The sequence below is a fragment of the Rhinolophus ferrumequinum genome, chromosome 27, assembly GCF_004115265.2.
Source record: "Rhinolophus ferrumequinum isolate MPI-CBG mRhiFer1 chromosome 27, mRhiFer1_v1.p, whole genome shotgun sequence".
NCBI lineage: Eukaryota > Metazoa > Chordata > Mammalia > Chiroptera > Rhinolophidae > Rhinolophus > Rhinolophus ferrumequinum.
This window is the reverse complement of record NC_046310.1, coordinates 25,520,751-25,540,015: the sequence shown is the minus strand read 5'-3', so window position 1 is coordinate 25,540,015 and position 19,265 is coordinate 25,520,751. Positions and strand designations below refer to the sequence as shown.

The following is a 19,265-nucleotide window of genomic DNA, read 5'->3' as shown; positions in this document are numbered from 1 at the left end:
CTTGTTGATTTTTTGTCTCCTTGGTCCTAAGATTTACTAGAACAAATCTCCACGTATATAATTTTTAATCTGGCAATTGCCCTTTTCTATTCTGTCAATTTTTTCTTCATGTACTTGGAAGCACTGCATTCATTTTATAATCGGAAAACATGTAAAGTCACAAGCAAAGCAGCAATCTCTTTTCTATAAGATTTTTACAATTAAGATATATATGCAATTCCCAAACTGAAAAGACAGTAAGCACCAAAATGACCAAGTATTTAAACTATATTAAATTATTCAAAGTTTTATATACTTGAAAGCAATTACTCTTCTATAATATCTAGACAGCATGGATTTCTATAAGAAAAATACAGATATGGGCACATGTAGTTTAAATTCACTTTCCCTTTATTCCTTATTTTCAAATAAGCTTTATTTTCTTTATAAATGACTAAAATAACTGTCCAGTGTCAACGTAAAAAAGCTTTCCTATAATACATTTAGTAAGATGGTTCACATCTAAATGGTTTCATGTTTCAACTATTAAAAATATTAAGAATGATCAATTTTAGAAAAAAGGGTGGACTCTACAAGCAATTTCTTAAAACAAGGGCAACATGAGCACCTTAAAAAATGCATTTTTCACTATGAGCACAATTATTACACGAGTCAAATTCAACAGCACAGACACCAAAATACATCTAGGAATTGATAATATCCTCAAGATGAGAGCATTAAGGGTAAAGAAGCCATAAAGCATGACTGAAAAATAGCTAAGGAAGAATTACCTGTTAGGATTTTGTTTTCAAAAACTCCTGTTAAATTATACATTATATGGTAAATAAAAAATAAATAATATCAACAAATCACAAAACAATCTAATCTAATCTATGCCCAGTTTCTCTCTTCACAGTGCCAAGGCTGTGCCAACTGCCCAAGCAGCAACAGAGTAGGTTAGATTAAAAATAAGGTTGACTGAATGCAGGCCAAGAACTCTGAATCTAACACTGAACTTGAACTTGTTTTGCTAATGTTAACGAATACAGTGAGTGAGAGCAAAAGTTTATAGAGTTAAGGGCAGGCGGCCAAGGCTTACTACTTTGAAAAGGCGCTGCTGAGAGCTAAAAATATAATCACTTTTTATAAAGCCTTTTACAATAATCAATCACTCAACATTTCTTCTGTTAGGTCAGTGTTATTCCCATTTCATAGACGAAGACACTGGAGAAGCTGAGTGACTTGCTCAGAGCTGAGAGCCGGGTGACAAGAATCCAGAGCAGTGCCAGCAGGTCCTGCTCCCCTTCCTGCTGGGTCAACAATCACCCAGCCCCACCACACACGATTCTCCCTTCCCTTAGACCATTCTAAAATGAAGAACCACCTGCGAGAATCTTTAGAGTAAGTATACATTAGAGAAAAATCTTCCAGTTACTATGCAACATCAAAGCATAGTTCCTGAAAACCAGCAATATAAACAGTTTTACATATTTTAAAAATACTTTCCATCAAAACTACCAAGAGATGCTTCAGCTCTAACAATTATAGGAATTATTTTTAATATAAACAAAACCAACCGATATGAATGTTTAATTTTTGTTAGTAAAAGCACACTCCCCGCCCCCTCCCCCTTCCTGGTGCACGATTACTAAGGTTTTTATTTTTTTAAAATTCAGATTAATCTCACTGAAATGCCAGTTACAAGTAAAACCAAACAAAACCAAAATACACGTAAACACACACAGTGGGAACAGGACAATGTAAAAGGAAGAGGAAAGTGAGAAGCAAAATCCAGCGCCAATCATTAGGGGTAAGTCTGTCTTTTTATGCAAAACCTCACACCCAGAATCCCACAGCGAGGATTCCCCCCTGCCGCCCCCCCCGCACATGGGCTTGGAACAGCGTGTCTCCCGCGAAGACATGCTCAGGGAGGTCATGGTTCCCACCCTGGTGCACACCGATGAACTGTTGTGTGACAGGCAGGCTGTGCAAGGCAAACGTCGTTCCGAAGTCTGTACATACCACTAGTTTTAAGTTACAACACATACTTTATCTGGGGCTCTAGAACTTAAACTGAGACTATTTGTGGAAGGCAGGGTGTGGGGAGCATATCTCTATAGACACGGGGCAAGAACACCAACTGAACAAACAAAACAGAAACTTCGCTCTCCATAACCAGACACAAAAGGAATAAAAGTGTTTTTCGTTTTGTTCTGTTCTTCAGAACTCTTCCTATAACAGTGGTTCTTAATGTAGGGTCTCTGGATGGGCTTTACCTTAAGTAAAACTGTGTGTACAGTCATGATTACAGTGAGAAGGTACATAGCTTCCTTTTGATCCTAAATGGGCCCAGAAGCAAAACAAAGCAAAGAACTACTAACTTACATAATCACCTTGAAAAAAACTTGTGAGCTATTGGGAAGAATGTCATTTTATTACCATACATGATTTTTGGCTAAAACTTTCTTTATTCAAGAAATTCGATTCCAAAATACTCTGGGTTGTAACCACCCAAAACTACAACCCTTCTTTGCACATAAAGTATCTGTGGTAAATATTAAATCTCAGGCTACTTTCCTTTACCAACTAAAAAACTATACTCAGAGAATGAAAACACATTTTAAATATCAAAATTAAGCAAAATTGGGACGTGAAATTCTTTTTAAGCATAAAAATGTTCAAATGCATTCCCAGATCAATTTCAAACGGGCTCTACACTTGCAGTCTGCCGCTGCACTGCCAGTGTCCTGTCAACACAGGTAAACCACCATTGCCCCAAAGTTGATGAAATGCTTGAATGTGGTTAAGGGCAAAGGTTTTCTGATCATCAAGAACTATTTCTCATCTTGTTAAATATAACTCTTAAACCTCCTTTAATGGTATTTGAGATTTTGAATAAATTAGAGTTCTAAAACCAAATCAAAACTATACCTTCAGAAATGTAAATTTTTGCTCTAAAACATTTGTCCTTTGCGCACCAGTTATGTGGTAGGAACGTTAAGCTCCACGCCAGCTCGTAGCCACAGCTCCTCTCTTCTAGGTCGCACAAGAACATTCCAGTGGGTCTGGTCGCTTTCTTTCAACATCTTGTCTATTATGTTGCTTTGTTTTGAAGTGACACGTGTTCCCTGGGGATTCCCGTGCCATGGGTGGGGGTTAGGGAGATAATATACTTGCCCTGGAGGCTCCTGGAGGTGCAGGATCCTACCACAATCTGTAACCTCAATCAACTGACTTTGGGCCTCGGCTACAGCACAGAACTCCATTTCACCTTCAGTATTCGGAGTCAGAAATAGCTTAGGCCACGTGGGTCTGGGTTCTTTTTATCTGGAAAATGGGGACTAGAAACAGCATAGTAAGCACAGAATAGGGAACTGACCACAATTGGACAAAAACCCTCCCACACGGTCAAAGTCTTATCGGAGTTGTAGAAACTGGACAGAAAAAAGGGGAAGCAGAGGTGAGGTACAGACAGGGCCGGTAGGCTGAGGGCAATTCACAAAGTGTTACCATGAATAATGACTGACGAGTGACTGAGGAGAGCAGCAAAGGTGCTTCCTCGAGACAGAACTATATAAATTAAAGCAGCCTCCCTGCCCTTGTAACTTTCTGAAGAAGATACTTCAGGAATAAAAGGTGCATAAAGCTTTTGAGAAAGGAGCTCAATGGAGGTTCGGAGTCAGAGAGCTATTTGGGAATGGGACTTAAGCTAGACCCTAAAGGATGTACGAGGTTTGAATTGTGGGGGGAGGGGTGTGGGTCGTGAACCAAAGAATTCACAGGCGTGTTGGGAGGAGTGAGCCGTGCAGGAGTAAGAGGAAAACAGACTGGCTGAAAGAGTGGTTGTATTTAGAAGAGGAGCAACAGAGGAACAGAGAAGAGTGGACAGATGGTGTGGGTCTAAGCAGTCTGCTAATATTAGATGCATGACAATCAAGCTGTATCTTTTAACTAAATCTGGAAGATTTCTGAGTATGATTTTTATACGTGTTGGTAAAACTATGTAAGTTGGATATAGGTGGTACATGGAGAAGAATGAATTAAGGGAAACAACAATACCATGTAACAATCTAGGTATAAAGCTATTAAAATCTCAGGTGGTGCTGTGGAAATTCGAAACAGTACGCACTGTGCCGGACGCAGAAGCTGAGGACACCAATGTGAACAGGACAAGGGTCCCCACGGGCTGCTCCCCCTCCTCAAGGGGCTCACAATCAGCAGAGGAAAGCACCAGTGTGGGTTTTCTATCAGTGGTAAGCGCCACATCTACAGACAGCACAGAGTAGAGGGATAGTTCTGCTTAGAGAAACCCAGGCAAGAAGCAAATCAGAGAAACCTGATTCCACAGGGAAACACACAGGGGTAGAAAACAGAACCTCCTCCTAGGCTCTGGTGGCGGGACTACGAAGCATGACAGGAAATGAAATGTTCTTCTAAAAAAGCTGCACAGCACATCAAGACTTTGGGGGAAAGAAATATTTTCAAGCAGGAGAATGATAGGGTCTGTGTTTTGGAAAGATAAAACCAAGGGTAATGGGTAGAATGGACTAGAAGATATACTGTGTTTCCCCAAAAATAAGACATAACCGGAAAATAAGCCCTAGCATGATTTTTCAGGATGACATCCCCTGAACATAAACCCTAATGCGTCTTTTGGAGCAAAAATTAATGAGACCTGGTCTTATTTTCGGGGAAACAACAAAATTAGGCTTTTACAGTAATCTAGGACAGAGATGAAGGTGGGTTTCAATAGGAAAGTATAAAGGGGAATGAGTAATGAGACAGAGAGGAAATAATTTCTAAATGAGTAGAATTTATATACTGATAAAGGAAGGAATGGTCCTCTACAACATCATGCTCTGTTCGACTTGGAGACTTTCACTCTCCTGAAATGGACTCACTCTCCAGAAACCTCAGTCTAATCACTGCTTCTTCAGGGACCCCGGTTCTGGCTGGCAGCGCTGGGTCTCCTGTGCCGCGCTCCCCCAGGATGATGTGCAGCTCACAAGCTGCATCACACATGGGACTCACTGCAGGCTCAGAGCTGTGTCCCTTCCCACAGTAACACTCCGGAGGGCAGACAGAATCCCTCCGACCAGGCACTGGGTTACTCGCAGTGCCCAGCACTCGTCTTGCATATTTCAGGCACTATGTAAATCGTTGTTGAAAAAATAGTGGAGTTCATAGATAGGATCAATTTCAAAACCAATTTCCTCCCCCCAGACACCCCACCCACCCTCATGCTCTCCAAGAGGAAACTTCGGTCTTCCTCATGCTGAGTTTGCAGTACTTCCAGAACATTCAGGTGGAGATGTCCGTCAGCGTACAGATGAAGGAGCCTTTAACAAACCCTAATATTATAGCTGTAGTCCTGGTTGCCCCATCCTCTTCCTTCTGCTCGTGTTATAGTTACAGCTGATGCTAAATGAGCACTGGTTGCTGAGCATTTCTCACTTATTATCTACTTCAAACAAACTACTCAATTAGGTCCTATTATTAACCTGTTACACCGATGAGGAAGCTAATGCTTTGTTAGAAAATTTGGCTAAAATCAGAGAGCAATTAAGCAACAACAAATGGTTTGAAACTATAGACGCAGAACTTCTAGTTCCCATTTTTCTTTAAAAAATGTTTGTGTTGATGAAAAAATTTCAAATCTATACCAAGGTAGAGACTGGTATAACGATCTCCTTATATTTACTACCCAGCTTCAATTATTCAGTTCATGGCAAGTTTTGTTTCATCCAGATTATTCTGAAGTTCTAGTTAACACTTATAGATGAGCTGATTACCAATATTGATGAGAAAAATTCAGATGCATGGTCAATCTTTTAAGATTCCAAACTCCTGATTAGACCTTTTCAATGAACTAGATGTGGTATTTCCAATCTAGGTTTTATTATACAAAAATGAGTCTTAAATTGAAGTTGTTTGAATTAGAGATTATAGGTTTCTGGATTCCATAGCTGGTGACCGACCTTTCAGGTTTTAAGTTTTTAAAATACCCATACTTTTATAACACTCTCTTGCCCAGGAGTCAAAAGCAAGGCTTCCTATGCTTAAAAGTCCTGGATCCTATGTATACTGTAATTTTAACACTTTCAGTTGCCACTTGAAAGTTGGTACTTTTATTTTTAATTCCAGTGTCAGGCTCCACCTCAAGGGGATGAGGGCTCATATTCCACTAATATTTTTTCAGACCATCAAAGATGGTCCCTAAGCTGTCATAAACTTCCCCCTTCTTTACTTACTACTTTAGGAAGCTATCATATAGTTACTTGTATCTATTTGTCAATGGAATTATTTTTGATATTTTACGGTCATTCTACCTCTTTTCAATTTTCTGTAGTAGTTTTATTTTTTCAAGAGGATGTTTAAATGGAATGTTTTACTTCTATTTTCACATTTAATCTAACGCTATGCTTTCCCCTCATGTTGAACGAGTTTCCTCCAGTTTCCCTAAATTTCAGGATCTGTGTAATTCTTGTTACACAGATGTGCATTCTCAAGCCATCGTAAGTGAGTAGTTCACGCAAGAAAGCAGAAGCACTTGTCAGCAGCACAGGTGCGGCAGGATCCCCTGCAGCCCCCACACCCGCCGGCAGCCCCAGTGGCAGAACTGACTGTGCAAAGAAACCCGAACGCCTTTGGAGAAGGAAGGATGGGGCTGTAAGGTCAACAGCAGTGGCAGCAAGCACAGCCAATTTGAAGGAATGGAAAAGTAGAGCATAGCACCTTGTTCTTCGGGCTTTGGCTGCAAAAAGTGTCGACAACCTGCTATAAATGGAAACTGAAAAAGTGGGACAAGAGAAGAAAAGTTAGGCAAGATAAAATAATAACGATTCCCTCGAATTGCTCAAGCCAAAAACCTCGGCGTCATTCTTGACTCCTTCCTTTCTCTCACACCTCATAATCTAATCCATCAGCAAATCTCACTGACTCTACTTTCAAACTATGTCCAGATCCAACTAATTCCCACCATGTCTGCAGGTACTACGCAGAGTCCCCCGGCCACTCTGTCCTTGTTTACTTTTTGTCCTAACATTTACCACCTAACATTTAATTGCACATGTTTACTGCCTGTCTGCCCACCCCTCACCTCCCATGAGAAGAGGAGCTTTTTTGTTCCGGTTGCTCAGGTATTCCTAGCTCCCCAAACAGTACCTATACATAGAAGGTACTTACTTCATACTTGTTGAATGAACAAATGAATGAAGAGTTTATCAAAACAGGACTCAGAAAATACAATAAGGAGAAGAGTACTTGTATTTTGCTTTGGTAAAGAAAACGGGATTTGGAAAAAAAAAAAGAAAAACAGAAATGGGATTTGGGACAATGAATAAGGAAAAGAATTTTCCTTACTCATGAAAATTTCATGGTGATTTCAATAAGCAAACGGAGGATATAGATACTATCCAAGGTCTTCAGAAATACAACAGTGACTTGGTTCTGGAAAAATGTGATAATGAAGTACAAAGCATTCCAATAAAGGTGACAGAACAGTTCAGAGTTTGGACTGGGAAATACAGGTGTGAAATAAAAGAAAAACTTAGGTTAGCCATTTATCAGGTTTCTGTTTGTTTCCTTCATTTTGTTTTTCTGGAACAGAAAGCATTTAGCTGGAATAAGAAGCAAAGACAAGCTGCATCTGAATGTCATCCTGTAGTTACAATGTTTCAAGTGCAGAAACAAGGGCATAGTGGAAAAGGAGACCGAATGCCAGCACAGTAGTAAACTGCATCCATGAAAACTGTTTACTAATGTGCAAAAATGAAAGGGAGACTGAAACATTTGGTGGCGTGTGAAAGGCCTAAAGCAAAAAATTAAATAAAAACAACTAAGCTGATAACATCAATCCAAAGCCATACCAGAAAGGCAGAGGTGTCAAAAAACATGGGAGGAGATGAACAAAGATTTCAGGGCTGATAGAGGAAAATAAGGGAAAGGAAAACAGGATAAACATGTAAATCAGACAAGGCACAAAAAGACAGTTCCTACTAAGTGCAGGCAGACTAGACCTGTTTCAGGGAAAGTGGCTTTAATGACCGAGGAAGAGAAAGAAGGTGAATACAGAATATCCAGGGAAATTAGGGAGGAATTATCTCAAGGAGGAAAATTTAAACTAGAATGTTAGATAAGCCGAAGTGCAGCATGATCGTTAATGGGAGAAGGAAAAGAAGTCATAAATGTTCAAGCAATCCTCAAAAATGTTATAAAATATACCGAAATTAGTTAAATAGGAATATGCAATTTTTACATGAGATGCAGCATTAAGTTGCAGATATGAGAATGATCTAATTCAAACTTCAGTCAGTCAGGTTTGCAACGAACCAGCTCTGACCTTGAACAAGTCCTTTAACCTCTCTGGAACTTATTTCCTGTTTAAAAAAAATATGTGTATGGGGGGGTAGGAGGGGAGCGGTTAGGTCAAAAATGGGTGATCACTAAGTCTTTTTTCCTCCTGCTTATAACAGAGGGAAAGATAGGAAAAGCACAGAACTCTTAAAGAAAGAATAAAAAAAATAGAAAAAAATTTAAATGGGAAGAAGAATAGTAGTTACTGTGCTTCCCCGAAAATAAGACCTAACCGGACCATCAGCTCTAATGTGCCTTTTGGAATAAAAATTAATATAAGACCCGGTATTATATTATATTATATTATATTATATTATATTATATTATATTATATTAATTATATTATATTATACCGGGTCTTATAGTAAAATAAGACCGGGTCTTATATTAGTTTTTGCTCCAAAAGCGCATTAGAGTTGATGGTCTGGCTAGGTCTTATTTTCGGGGAAACACAATTAACAACAGTTTTGCACAGAACTCTACAACTTAAAAAGTTTTTGCATGCATGTCTTCACAGCAAGGTGAGAGGCAGGAAAGACAGATTTCATTTAACACTATTTTACAAATGGAGTAACTGAGGCTCAGAGACTAAGCAACTGGCTCAAGGACACAGAAACACGCAGATCCAGGATCCAATCCAGATCTAACAGCAGCACAAAGTCCACTATCCTCCTACGTTTAGATGCCCTCCTGTGTGATTAAGGTTTTGCAGGGTATTTTTATGGCTTATTAGGCTGCAGATAAGTGAAGAGTTATAAACATGTCAAAAAAAACCCCTTTTAATTTCAAATAAAATTCCTTTAGAAGTAAAGGAGATACCTTGTATGTAAACTGCATGTAAAGTAATTCACTATACAACATGTCTTCCTACCAAGTTGAACTTGATTCAGTCACAACCTATTAAGACTCCTCTTTCAGTCCACATGCAGCTCTTAAATTTTAAAGCACTATGTAAAAATTACTGCAGTGGCAATATTTCCAGCCTTTCTGCATAAAGAATGACTGACTTTGATCTTGTATTCTGATACAGCTTTCAAAACATTAAACAAGCTGCTTCAATTTATACATCCTGGGTGCCAAGAGTAGAGAGAGTGTGAGTTTTGTTTGGTTTTGTTTATAACATTGAAGAGGACTGTCACCATCACCTCTAAGGCAGTGATAATAAAGCGACAGAACTTCCCTCCTCCTAGTCTTTGTTGTAAAAGCCATAATCAGGGGCGGCCGGATGGCTCAGGTGGTTAGAGCGCGAGCTCTCAACAACAGGATTGCCGGTTCGCGGCCGGATGGCTCAGTTGGTTAGAGTGCGAGCTCTCAACAACAAGGCTGCCGGTTCAATTCCCGCATGGGATGGTGGGCTGTGCCCCCTGCAACTAAAGATTGAAAACAGCGACTGGACTTGGAGCTGAGCTGCGCCCTCCACAACTAGATTGAAGGACAATGACTTGGAGCTGATGGGTCCTGGAGAAACACACTGTCCCCCAATATTCCCCAATAAAATTTATATATATATATATATTTTTTTTTTAAAAAGCCGTCATCAGCCAGAGCTGAGTAATTAACTGCAGTACTAAGTGAAAAATCTTAGGAATATTATCTGCTGCTTATTGGTCTCAACCTAGTTTATCACTCCTTTTCTTTATGTACATTTTAACTGAACAGTTAAATTTGGGATAAAATTCCAGAAGTATGTATATGATTCTAGTATTTTAATTTTAGCAGGCAAACTTTTTCCTTTACAGTGGCTAAGAAACTCTAACTGAACAGTTCGGCACTTTCCCATGATCCTTAGTCCTCTGCATTCCTTCTTCCTCTGCCCCCAAGTGAAGACTCCTGTGATTTCTTACAGCCCACACAACACTACTCTTCCCAAACCAGCAGACCAGGATTCCTCCTTATTGGACATCACTTTAATTCTTGATGGAAGAAAGGGTGTGAGAAAGGATGAAGGATCAAAGGTCAATTTAAGAGCAAAGGGGGTAAAATTCCCCCAAAAAAGGACCAGAAAAGGTGGGAAGAGGGGATCAGCTACACCAGTGGGTACAACCATGTTCCCATTTTTCTCCCGCGTTACGCCATCCTTCCCTGCAGTTCTTCTTTTAAAGTAGTTGGACATACTATGGCCAGACAGGCGGGGGAAATCAGAGCCTGCACTGAAGGAGCCACAGCCAATGACACATCACCTGATTATCAGGCCCTGCATACACGAAGACCTCAGAGAGTAACGTCAGTGAAGAAGAACATCAGAACCTTGGTCAGGAAACCTGAATTTAAGTCCCAGTGTGCTGCATGTTTTCCAATAAGTGAGCTATCCCGGGGCTCACTTTTCTAATCTATAAACAGAGACTACAGCAACAATCTTCCTATTTTACAGAGCTGCTGTGAAAATCTAAGTGAGAAAAATACTACACATCAAGGCAAGTAATGTTTCAAATCTCTGTAATGTTGTAAATGGTAGTAAAATTCTGAACTGAAGCCCCTCTCGGCAATCACACATATACCCACGTTCTTCCTCTCTTAAGAGCCACTGCAATGGGCATGGTTCAGGTGGATAGCTAGACAGTGGCTTTTTGGCCAAGATCTGAAATAAACAATGTATAGTCACCTAATAAAGTTTATATAGCCCATCTATAAAACACAACAATTCACATACAAGGCTAGTGAGATTCACTATCAATAAAATATATGTATCAAATTTTCATTCCAGTAGTACGCTAAGCAGTCCACATCTTCTCATCTAATATGCAGGGCAGGAGAAAAAGCATGCAGCTTGCTACTAGCTAAATGCCCCAAGTTTGGATTCCAGCTAGGTTATCCTAAGTGGTAGCCCTTGGCCAAGTCTGAGCTGAAATAGATTCAAATGTAAATTAGGAATGATACTACCTGCTTTTATAGGATTAAGATTATCGTCATCATGTCTGTATTGAGACAACTCTGGTGCGTAGCACAGCCCACGCTGGTTCTGCAAAGGTGGTGGCTGGTTATTTGACTGCCTTCTCCTTCCCCCAAAGTAAGCTTGCTTATTCATTCATTCATTCATTCATTCATTCATACATACATACTTAAATTACATGATTAAACACGATTAGTATCAAGTCTTTCAGCCAATGAAAGGGATTCCCTAAAATCATTCATAGATCTTGAGATTGTGTCCCTAAAATTCCTGTAAGCAGATCAAATCTAAAGAGTTAAAAATCAATCCTTCCTTCAGCTAGTCCCTTAGCACAAAACGATATGTACAGTCAAGTAATTTAAAACCTGACCTACTGTTTCCTTCAGCCACTGGGGCTTCTTAGGAAGGAGGTGGCTCTTTTCTAACAGCCTCCTCCTGAGAAGCAACTAGTCTAAGAAGGCTGACTGCAGTCCCTTCCCTGAGGACAGGTGAAAACAGGAAGCTAGGAGAGAAGAGGGCTGAGCTTAACGTGGAGAGCTAAATTAATGCAAGCAGATCAAGGAAGATTTTGCCATTATCTCCATGACTTCCCCTGAAGCTTATGCCCCAACAACATACTTAGGTCAGTCTTCGCAAAGCTATAAACTCAAGCTAGTTCCTATCTTGCTCTCGAGTTCATGACTACATTCAGATTTGGTCCATGACAAAGTTACTTAAAAACATATAAATGAAAATCTCATTAAAGACAGGTTGGTTAAGCAACTGTTCATTTTTTGAGGCTACAGGATATTTAAGACATGTGCCTTCATGTAGCAATGGCAAGGAAGTGGTCACACGTAAATCAGACTTCACACTGTATTTCCCCCACAAAATTTTCATGTTTAGACCTTTCCTCATTGCCTATGCTCAGCCTTTCTGGCCGCCTGAGAGTCAACACAAAACAGTTAACAAAATAAACCGCCTGAGTCACACAAAGAACTACTGGGCAGAGTCAGTGTGTATACAAACACCCACGTGTGATGGTCTCCTAAAACAAGCTCTCAACTCACAAAATCAGAGATTGATGGTGGAGGGTGGAGCAGGGTGGCTTGGAGTGGAGCTGGGCACAAAGAAAAGATTTCCTACCATCCGGGAAGGAAAATGAAAAAGAACTCCAAGAGAGTAGTAAGGAGGAAAGAGTACCATTCACCACACTGAGGGAGAGGGATTACACTGGGTGGGAACTGTAGAATCTGTTAGGGAAAAACTACACTCGTAAAGAGAAAACAAAGAGATTTCACCAAATGGAGAGGTTAGAACGAGCACTCCCTCCCTTTCCAATTCCATGCTTTTTTCCAGGAAGCTACAAAACAGAGGGATTGCATTAACAAAGCAAATAAAGAAAACCTATGCTAAAAATGTAACCTGCCTACACTGAGAGATCTGAAAACGGAAATACTTCTTTCCCAGTTTTGTAACGGGCTTCAAAACAGCAGGGAGGGGGGAGGGGAGCGGCCACGGCCTTCCTGATACGAAGGCTCTTAACTACACGCTTACTTTAAATTTACCTTTCTGTGGTCGGCGGGGAGATTCTTAACCAAACACGGCATCCGACTCTGTAGGTTAGAATCTGACGAGTGGTTCAAAGATCACAGAGAATGGAGGAACTAAAGCAAACACAGGGCAGACGCAGAACCAGCATTTGCTTTGGGGAGTACTTTAAGACCCCCCACTGGGCGGCTAAAACTCCAGCTGGGTTTGAAGTAATAGCGCAATGGAAGAGAGAAGGCAGCAAAGTTGAAGGGCGAGCCCACGCAACGAGACGGAGAAGTTTGTAAACACGCGGTCCGTGGAAAACAGCGGACGGAGAGAAACCGGCTAAACACCCATTGACGGATCACGTCCGTCCTCTCTACGGGGTGCTACACAAGGGGACCCGTTTGATAGAGACACGGGGCTCCTCGCCCTACGCGGCACCTGTCGCGCGCAGGGGGCTGCCGCCCAGGGAGGGCGGTCCAGCGCCAAGCCTGAGCAACACTTACTTTCGTCCGGCCATTGATTTTGTAGTTGCCCAGCTTCCCGTTACAGTGGCGGATCAGGTCGTCCATGCTGCTCATGAGCAGCCCGATGGTTTCGCAGCCGGGCTCCTTGCCCTCGATCCAGGTGATCTTATCGCCTCGGATGTCCTTGGACGAGTCGCTCTTCTGGCTGACCAGCTGGCCGTCCGTGAACTTGCCGGTGTCGTGCAGGGCGCGCACCTCCTCGCCGATCTGCTGGCCGGTCTCCTTGCCCAGAAAGTCGTCCACCACACAGATGCCGTGCTTGTTCATGCACGGCACGATGTACTCCAGCGCCAGCTTCAGCGCGGGCAGCGGCTTCGTCTGCCCGTTGGGCCGCGGGCCGCCGCCATGGCTCAGCGCCTCGCCCGGCGTGTTGCCGGGAGGGTAAAGGTTCGCCTTGTCTTGGAATAGCGACGAGCGGCCCAGCGGCTCCTCCTTGGCGGGCTCCGCCTCAGCCGTCGCCGTCGCCGCCGCCGCCGCCGGGCCTTGGCCGCCCGGCGCCGCGCGAGGCGGGGACGCGGCCGCCGCGGGCTTGGCCTTTGCATCGGCGGCGTCCCCGGCGGCGGCGCTGTCCCGGCGCGGCGCCGCCGTCCTGGCCTCCTTAGCCCCAGTGGCCCTGGGCGGTGGCGCGGCGGCGGGCGGCGCGGGGCCGGGGTGCGGGTGCTGGCTCGCCCCGGGGCCGGGGGCGCCGTCGCCGCGCTGGCACACGAGCTTATGCTTCTTCCAGTCCTGGCGCTGGTGCTCCTTGCTGCAGTAGAAGGAGCTGCGGCAGCGGCTGCAGCGCAGCAGGTTCTCCATCTTCCCGCACAGCTCGCAGTACTGCCGGTCTCGCTCGCTCGGGCTCGGCCCGCCGGGCCCGCCGCTGTCGTTGGCCATGGCGGCGGCGGAGCGGGAGGGGTGGCGGCCGGACGGCCTGGCTCCGGGCCGTCACTGCGCCATGCACCCGCCGCCCCTCGCCTCCGGGAGGCCGACCCTGCACCCTCGGCCCGACCGCTTCCTAGTCCTTCGGGTCCGGTCGCGCAGCGCCAGCTGCCGCCTCAGCGCCTCATCGCCGCTGCAGGTGAGGGAGCGCGGCCTCCGCAACGGACGGCGACCTCCGGTCCGGCGCGCGGGCCTGGGCGCGCGAGACCGGCCTCTTTGGCCGCCTCAGCGACCCGGGCGCCGGGCCGGCCTGAGGAGGAGCGCAGGGCGTGCGGGCGCCACTCGCTCTGCGCGCTCGGCACGTACACCACGGCCCCGCCGCGACCCGGGCGGGCGGTGCGCGGGGGCAGGAGAGGGGCGGGGCGCGGGCGGGCCGGGGGCGGGGCGCGGGCGGGCCGGGGGCGGGGCGCGGGCGGGCCGGGGGCGGGCGCGCACTCGCGCTCGGGCACGGGCGGCTCCGCGGCCTGCCCCCTTGCGCGCGCTCTGCGGGGTTGCGCGGGTCTCCGCACACTCTCCCCGCCCTACGGCCGGCTCCGCCGGGGGCGGATTCGGGACGCGGCCGCCGCCTGCGGGGCCTGCGCGGGGATCCCGAGGGGCCTACCCGCGAACCACGGAAGGGTGACTGGGACTGTGGTACACCTGCTGGGAGAGCGCCGGCCGCGAGGTCGTCTCGGAGCTGGGATCAGAACATGGCTGCTGTTTGTTGAATTGGCGCTCTGGACTCGGGGCAAGGTGGCTCCCGCAGCCCTCGTTTTGCACAGGAGGAAACGGAAATTCAGAGAAGTCAAGTAACTTGGCCGATGTCACGCAGATCTGGGACTGACTCCAGGCGTTAGACTATCAGATTCCAAGGCTGCTTTTTCCATTACACCAGTACAGCCTGTGTTTCAATTAGGCTTGAAATGGTTAAAAACAAAAAATGAGTATCGTTGCGGTGTTAGTCCAATCCCCTGAACTCTTTTGGGCCAAATTTAAAAGTGCTGAAATTTGATGTACTTTTACCATTTTCAAACCCTGTGATATCTCGCCGAGTTTGAAACCTCGGCAAGAGATTTTTGGCTACCGAGTTAAATAAAGCAATCAGCGCTCATTCCAATATCGGCGTTCAGGCACTTCAATTCAAATTGATGGAACTACTCCTGAGAATTGAATTGAGTTGTAAATGAGCATTACGACATTAACGACTTTTTAAAGTAAAAAAAAAAAAATGACTTACGAATAGAATCTGTGCTACGCTGATGAATACAATTCTTTGTTTTGTAGAACATAAAAACCTTACTAGAAATAAGCCAAGGATGTTTCTTTCCGCCTGCCATTTATTTTAAGAATAAAAAGGGCTGTGATTTAGATTTTTGCAATCTATTTTGCCCACCTGCTAATGTGGAAAGGCTGTGCCTGGCTGGTGTGTCATCTGAGTAGGCTGCAAGTAACTTCAGCAGTCTTATTATATATGAAATGACAGCGTTTTAGACTTAACAATACAAGAGCTGAAATGTGTAGGTCAAAGGTAGAAGAATATAAGGAATCATTATAAACTGGTTTGTAGGATTTTTTTAAAAAAAAACTAGCCTGAGTCCAAAAACATAAAAGGTCGTCTTCAACTACACAGAACTGCAGAGTGTCATTAAATACTCCTGTATAAATAAACAGTATCCTGGGGATCCAACATGGTGAAAGAAGACAGTAATTCCAATTAGCTTGGCCTTGGGGAGACTGAAGTAAGTATTATACTCACAGCTTTAAATTCCAGACCAAACGAAATCCAACTTTCTGTCAAGAATCAAGACCTGGAACTATGTCAGATACGTATCCCACTTTCCCAGAGCTTTATTTAATACAGTAATATGTCATTGTTTCAGATATTACTAGTTAGGGTGTTCAACAAAGGTTATTGGAGCATGCAATCTGCCAGACTGTCCTTGGCACACCAAGGAAGTAGTTACACTACATAGGTGTCCAGTCTGGTGCAGGGGGCACACATGTAAACAAATAATGACAGTCTAGAGTTCCGAGTTAAGTGCCCTAAGAGGGATGCATAGGAATGGATGGGAACAAAGAAAAAGGACTTGCTAGCTCTGCCCTTTGCACCAATCAAGATTCCAAGGAAATTAATCTAGAAATTCTTAAAAGTGGTTCAAGAGAGTAAACTTTTAAAACATCTTTGCTATATATGAAGCAATAATGAAGTATAATTTCAATACAAGTAAAATCTAATACTCCTTTTGGTGTAGTAATTCTAAATGATCCTTAATTATTCTCAAGGGCAGGAACTTTACTAGGGAGCACTCATTCTACAAACACTTGATTCTTCTAAGTTTAGTTATTTGTAGGTAGTAAAGGTAGTCCAACAATTTCTTTAGAAATTATTGTTTAGGTCTATGCTCTGCAAACAAGTGTATTTATGTCTCTATGTGCTCTTTTCAGGTATTTTCATTGATACCTACTTATAAGAATAAATATTCATATCAAAACCTTTATTAGCTTTTATTCCAATTAACTGCAAAATCAAAAGTTGAACATGTGTATCTTGAAGATTCTTAATCAGTGAAATACGACACAGTTTTCATGAATAGAACAGTCCAAAATAAAATATTATTTCAAATATTTCCAAAGACCCATGATTTCACAATTTTCACTTAGTCATGCTTAATCTGTGAACTAATTCCAGATTAGTGAGGTTTCACCAAACCACCTGCTGGCATTGCAGTAGCCAATGAATTGGTCACCAACAAGAGTCTGAAACTCCACCAGCATTGTAGCAATCATCACCGAATTCAAATGTTATAAAAAGATTCATATTGTCACTCAGAGATTTAGAAACACTTCTGTGGTGCTTACTATTATGTTCCAATCTCTGTCCTAAGCATTTTACAAGTATTAACTCATTTAATTCTCATAACAACACTATGAGGTGGGTCTCATTATTATGCCCATCTACAGATAGTGAAAATGTCCCTCCCATTGATTAAGTTAACACGATCAGTAGCACTAAGTGTGTTACCTAATACTCTGGGAAAAACAAAGGCTTGTGTCTCCCAAAGCCAGGAATTCTTATTAATTTTTCTCTGCCTCCAAGCTAATCAAGATCAATTGTTCTAGAAATTGAAGGATGAATTAAAGTAAAAGTAGTATCTCCATATCACACCAACTGGGACCAAAGCTAACTGAGCACCTATTTGGCTTCCCTTTGCTCTTCTGGCAGGCAATGTGTACTTAAGCTATAAAGCAGTGACCACTACAGATTGACAAAAAATTTACTGAAAGAGGCAAAGCTGAGGCTGAATGCAAAGGACAGTTAAATCAGGAAATGAATGTAGACATGACTGTTGAGTCTTGAGGAAAGCCCAGCAAACAGAATTTACCTTCAAGGGACTAGCCCTGTTTCTCCTTTAAAAATGTTAAAAATGCATGAGAGTATCTTTTCTGCTCAGGAAATCAAACATCTGATTGTTAACTAGTGACCTCTTGTTCCCCATCTGTGACAATCTTGTTTTAATACATTACAGAGGACAGAGAAATCACAAGTATAGGCATACCACCAAGATAAACAGGAAGACGATCTTCGAGTTCTGGGAAAGCAGCTAAATCGGAGCCATTTTCTAACTATAGTTTTGGGACACACACAAGTAGGTGTCGTCGGAAACAGCACCTGCTCTTCTCCGTACTGGGGGTTCTGCCAGATGCACACAGGAGCTGTGTGCTTCCCACGGACGGACGCGGAGAAAGCTTTACTGTCTACTGAGAAAATAAAATGTGTAAATAGACTTTCTCCATATTCAGGGAAATGTGTCTATTACCCAACTTTATCAGTTTAGGATTTAAAATTTAGACACCAATTCAGTTGAAAAAGGATAATCTTATCTCAAGAAATGTAAAACTGTACAACCATTTCTCATTATAGTGATTTTTAACTAGTACTCATAAACATGAGATACTGTATATTACTATGTGTTAATGCAATTACACTGGGAGGTTTTTTTTGCTAGCACTGACTGAACCGACTTTTAGTGTAGTTCAGTTAGTAACTTACACCAATCCAGGTTAGAGACAACTAAATAATTTTTTCTCTAACTTTTTTTTTTTTTTTGAAACAATGTAAAAATATACAAAAATAGATGTGATAGTATACTCAATCTCAACCCGAATTAATTCAACAATTATCAACATTTTTACATTTTTATCCCGTTTTGCCTTTTTTAAATCTAATTTTTATTGAGATATAATTGACATATAACATTGTATTAGTTTTAGGTGTGTAACAATGATTTGATATATGTAAGTCCTGCAAAATAAGTTAACATCTATTACATCACATATTACAACTTTTTTTGCCTTATGATGAGAACTTTTAAGATTTATCTCTTAGCAACTTTCAAATATACTACACAGAATTGTTAACTGTAGTCACCATGCTGTACATGAGATCCCCAAGTTATAACTGGAAGTTTGATCTTTTGATCCCCTTCACCCATTTCATCTCTCCCCCAACCTCTACCTCTGGCCACTACCAATCTGCTCTCTCCATATGAATTGTTTATTTTTTATTTAGATTGCACATATAAGTGAGATCACACAGTATTTGTCTTTCTCTGACTTATTCACTTAGCATGATGCCAAGTTCCATCCATGCTGTTTCAAATGGCAGGATTTCCTTCTTTTTCATGGCTGAATAGTATTCCACTGTATACTCATATATGTACCATGTTTTCTTTTATCCATTCATTTGTTGACAGACACTTAGGATGTTTCCACATCTTGGCTATTAAGAATAATGCTCCAGTGAACATGGGGATCCAGACATCTCTTCAAGATACTGATTTCAATTCCTCTGGATATAAACCCAGAAGTGGGTTTGAGGAACCATCACACTATTTTCCATAATGGTTGTACCAGTTGATGTTCCAACCAATAATTGTATCAGGTTCCCTTTCCACCATATCCTCACCAACATTTGTTATCTCATGTCTTTTTGATAAATGCCATCCTAACAGCTGGGAGATAATATCTCATTGAGGATTTGACTTGCATTTCCCTGATGGTTAATGATGCCGAGCACCTTTTCATGTACCTGTTGGCCATTT

The 19,265-nt window shown here is 42.6% G+C and overlaps 1 protein-coding gene across 2 annotated transcripts in view; it reads right to left on the bottom strand.

Moving 5' to 3' along the window:
• EGLN1 (egl-9 family hypoxia inducible factor 1) overlaps nucleotides 1-14,178 on the bottom strand; it is a 50,387-nt gene extending 36,209 nt beyond the window's left edge. For both annotated transcript variants that reach the window (XM_033099624.1, XM_033099625.1), the window contains exon 1: nucleotides 13,246-14,178. In XM_033099624.1, coding sequence (XP_032955515.1) covers nucleotides 13,246-14,139 — 894 coding nt within the window. In that variant the 5' untranslated portion in view covers nucleotides 14,140-14,178. The remainder of the gene's footprint in view (nucleotides 1-13,245) is intronic.
• Nucleotides 14,179-19,265: the final 5,087 nt, after the last annotated feature.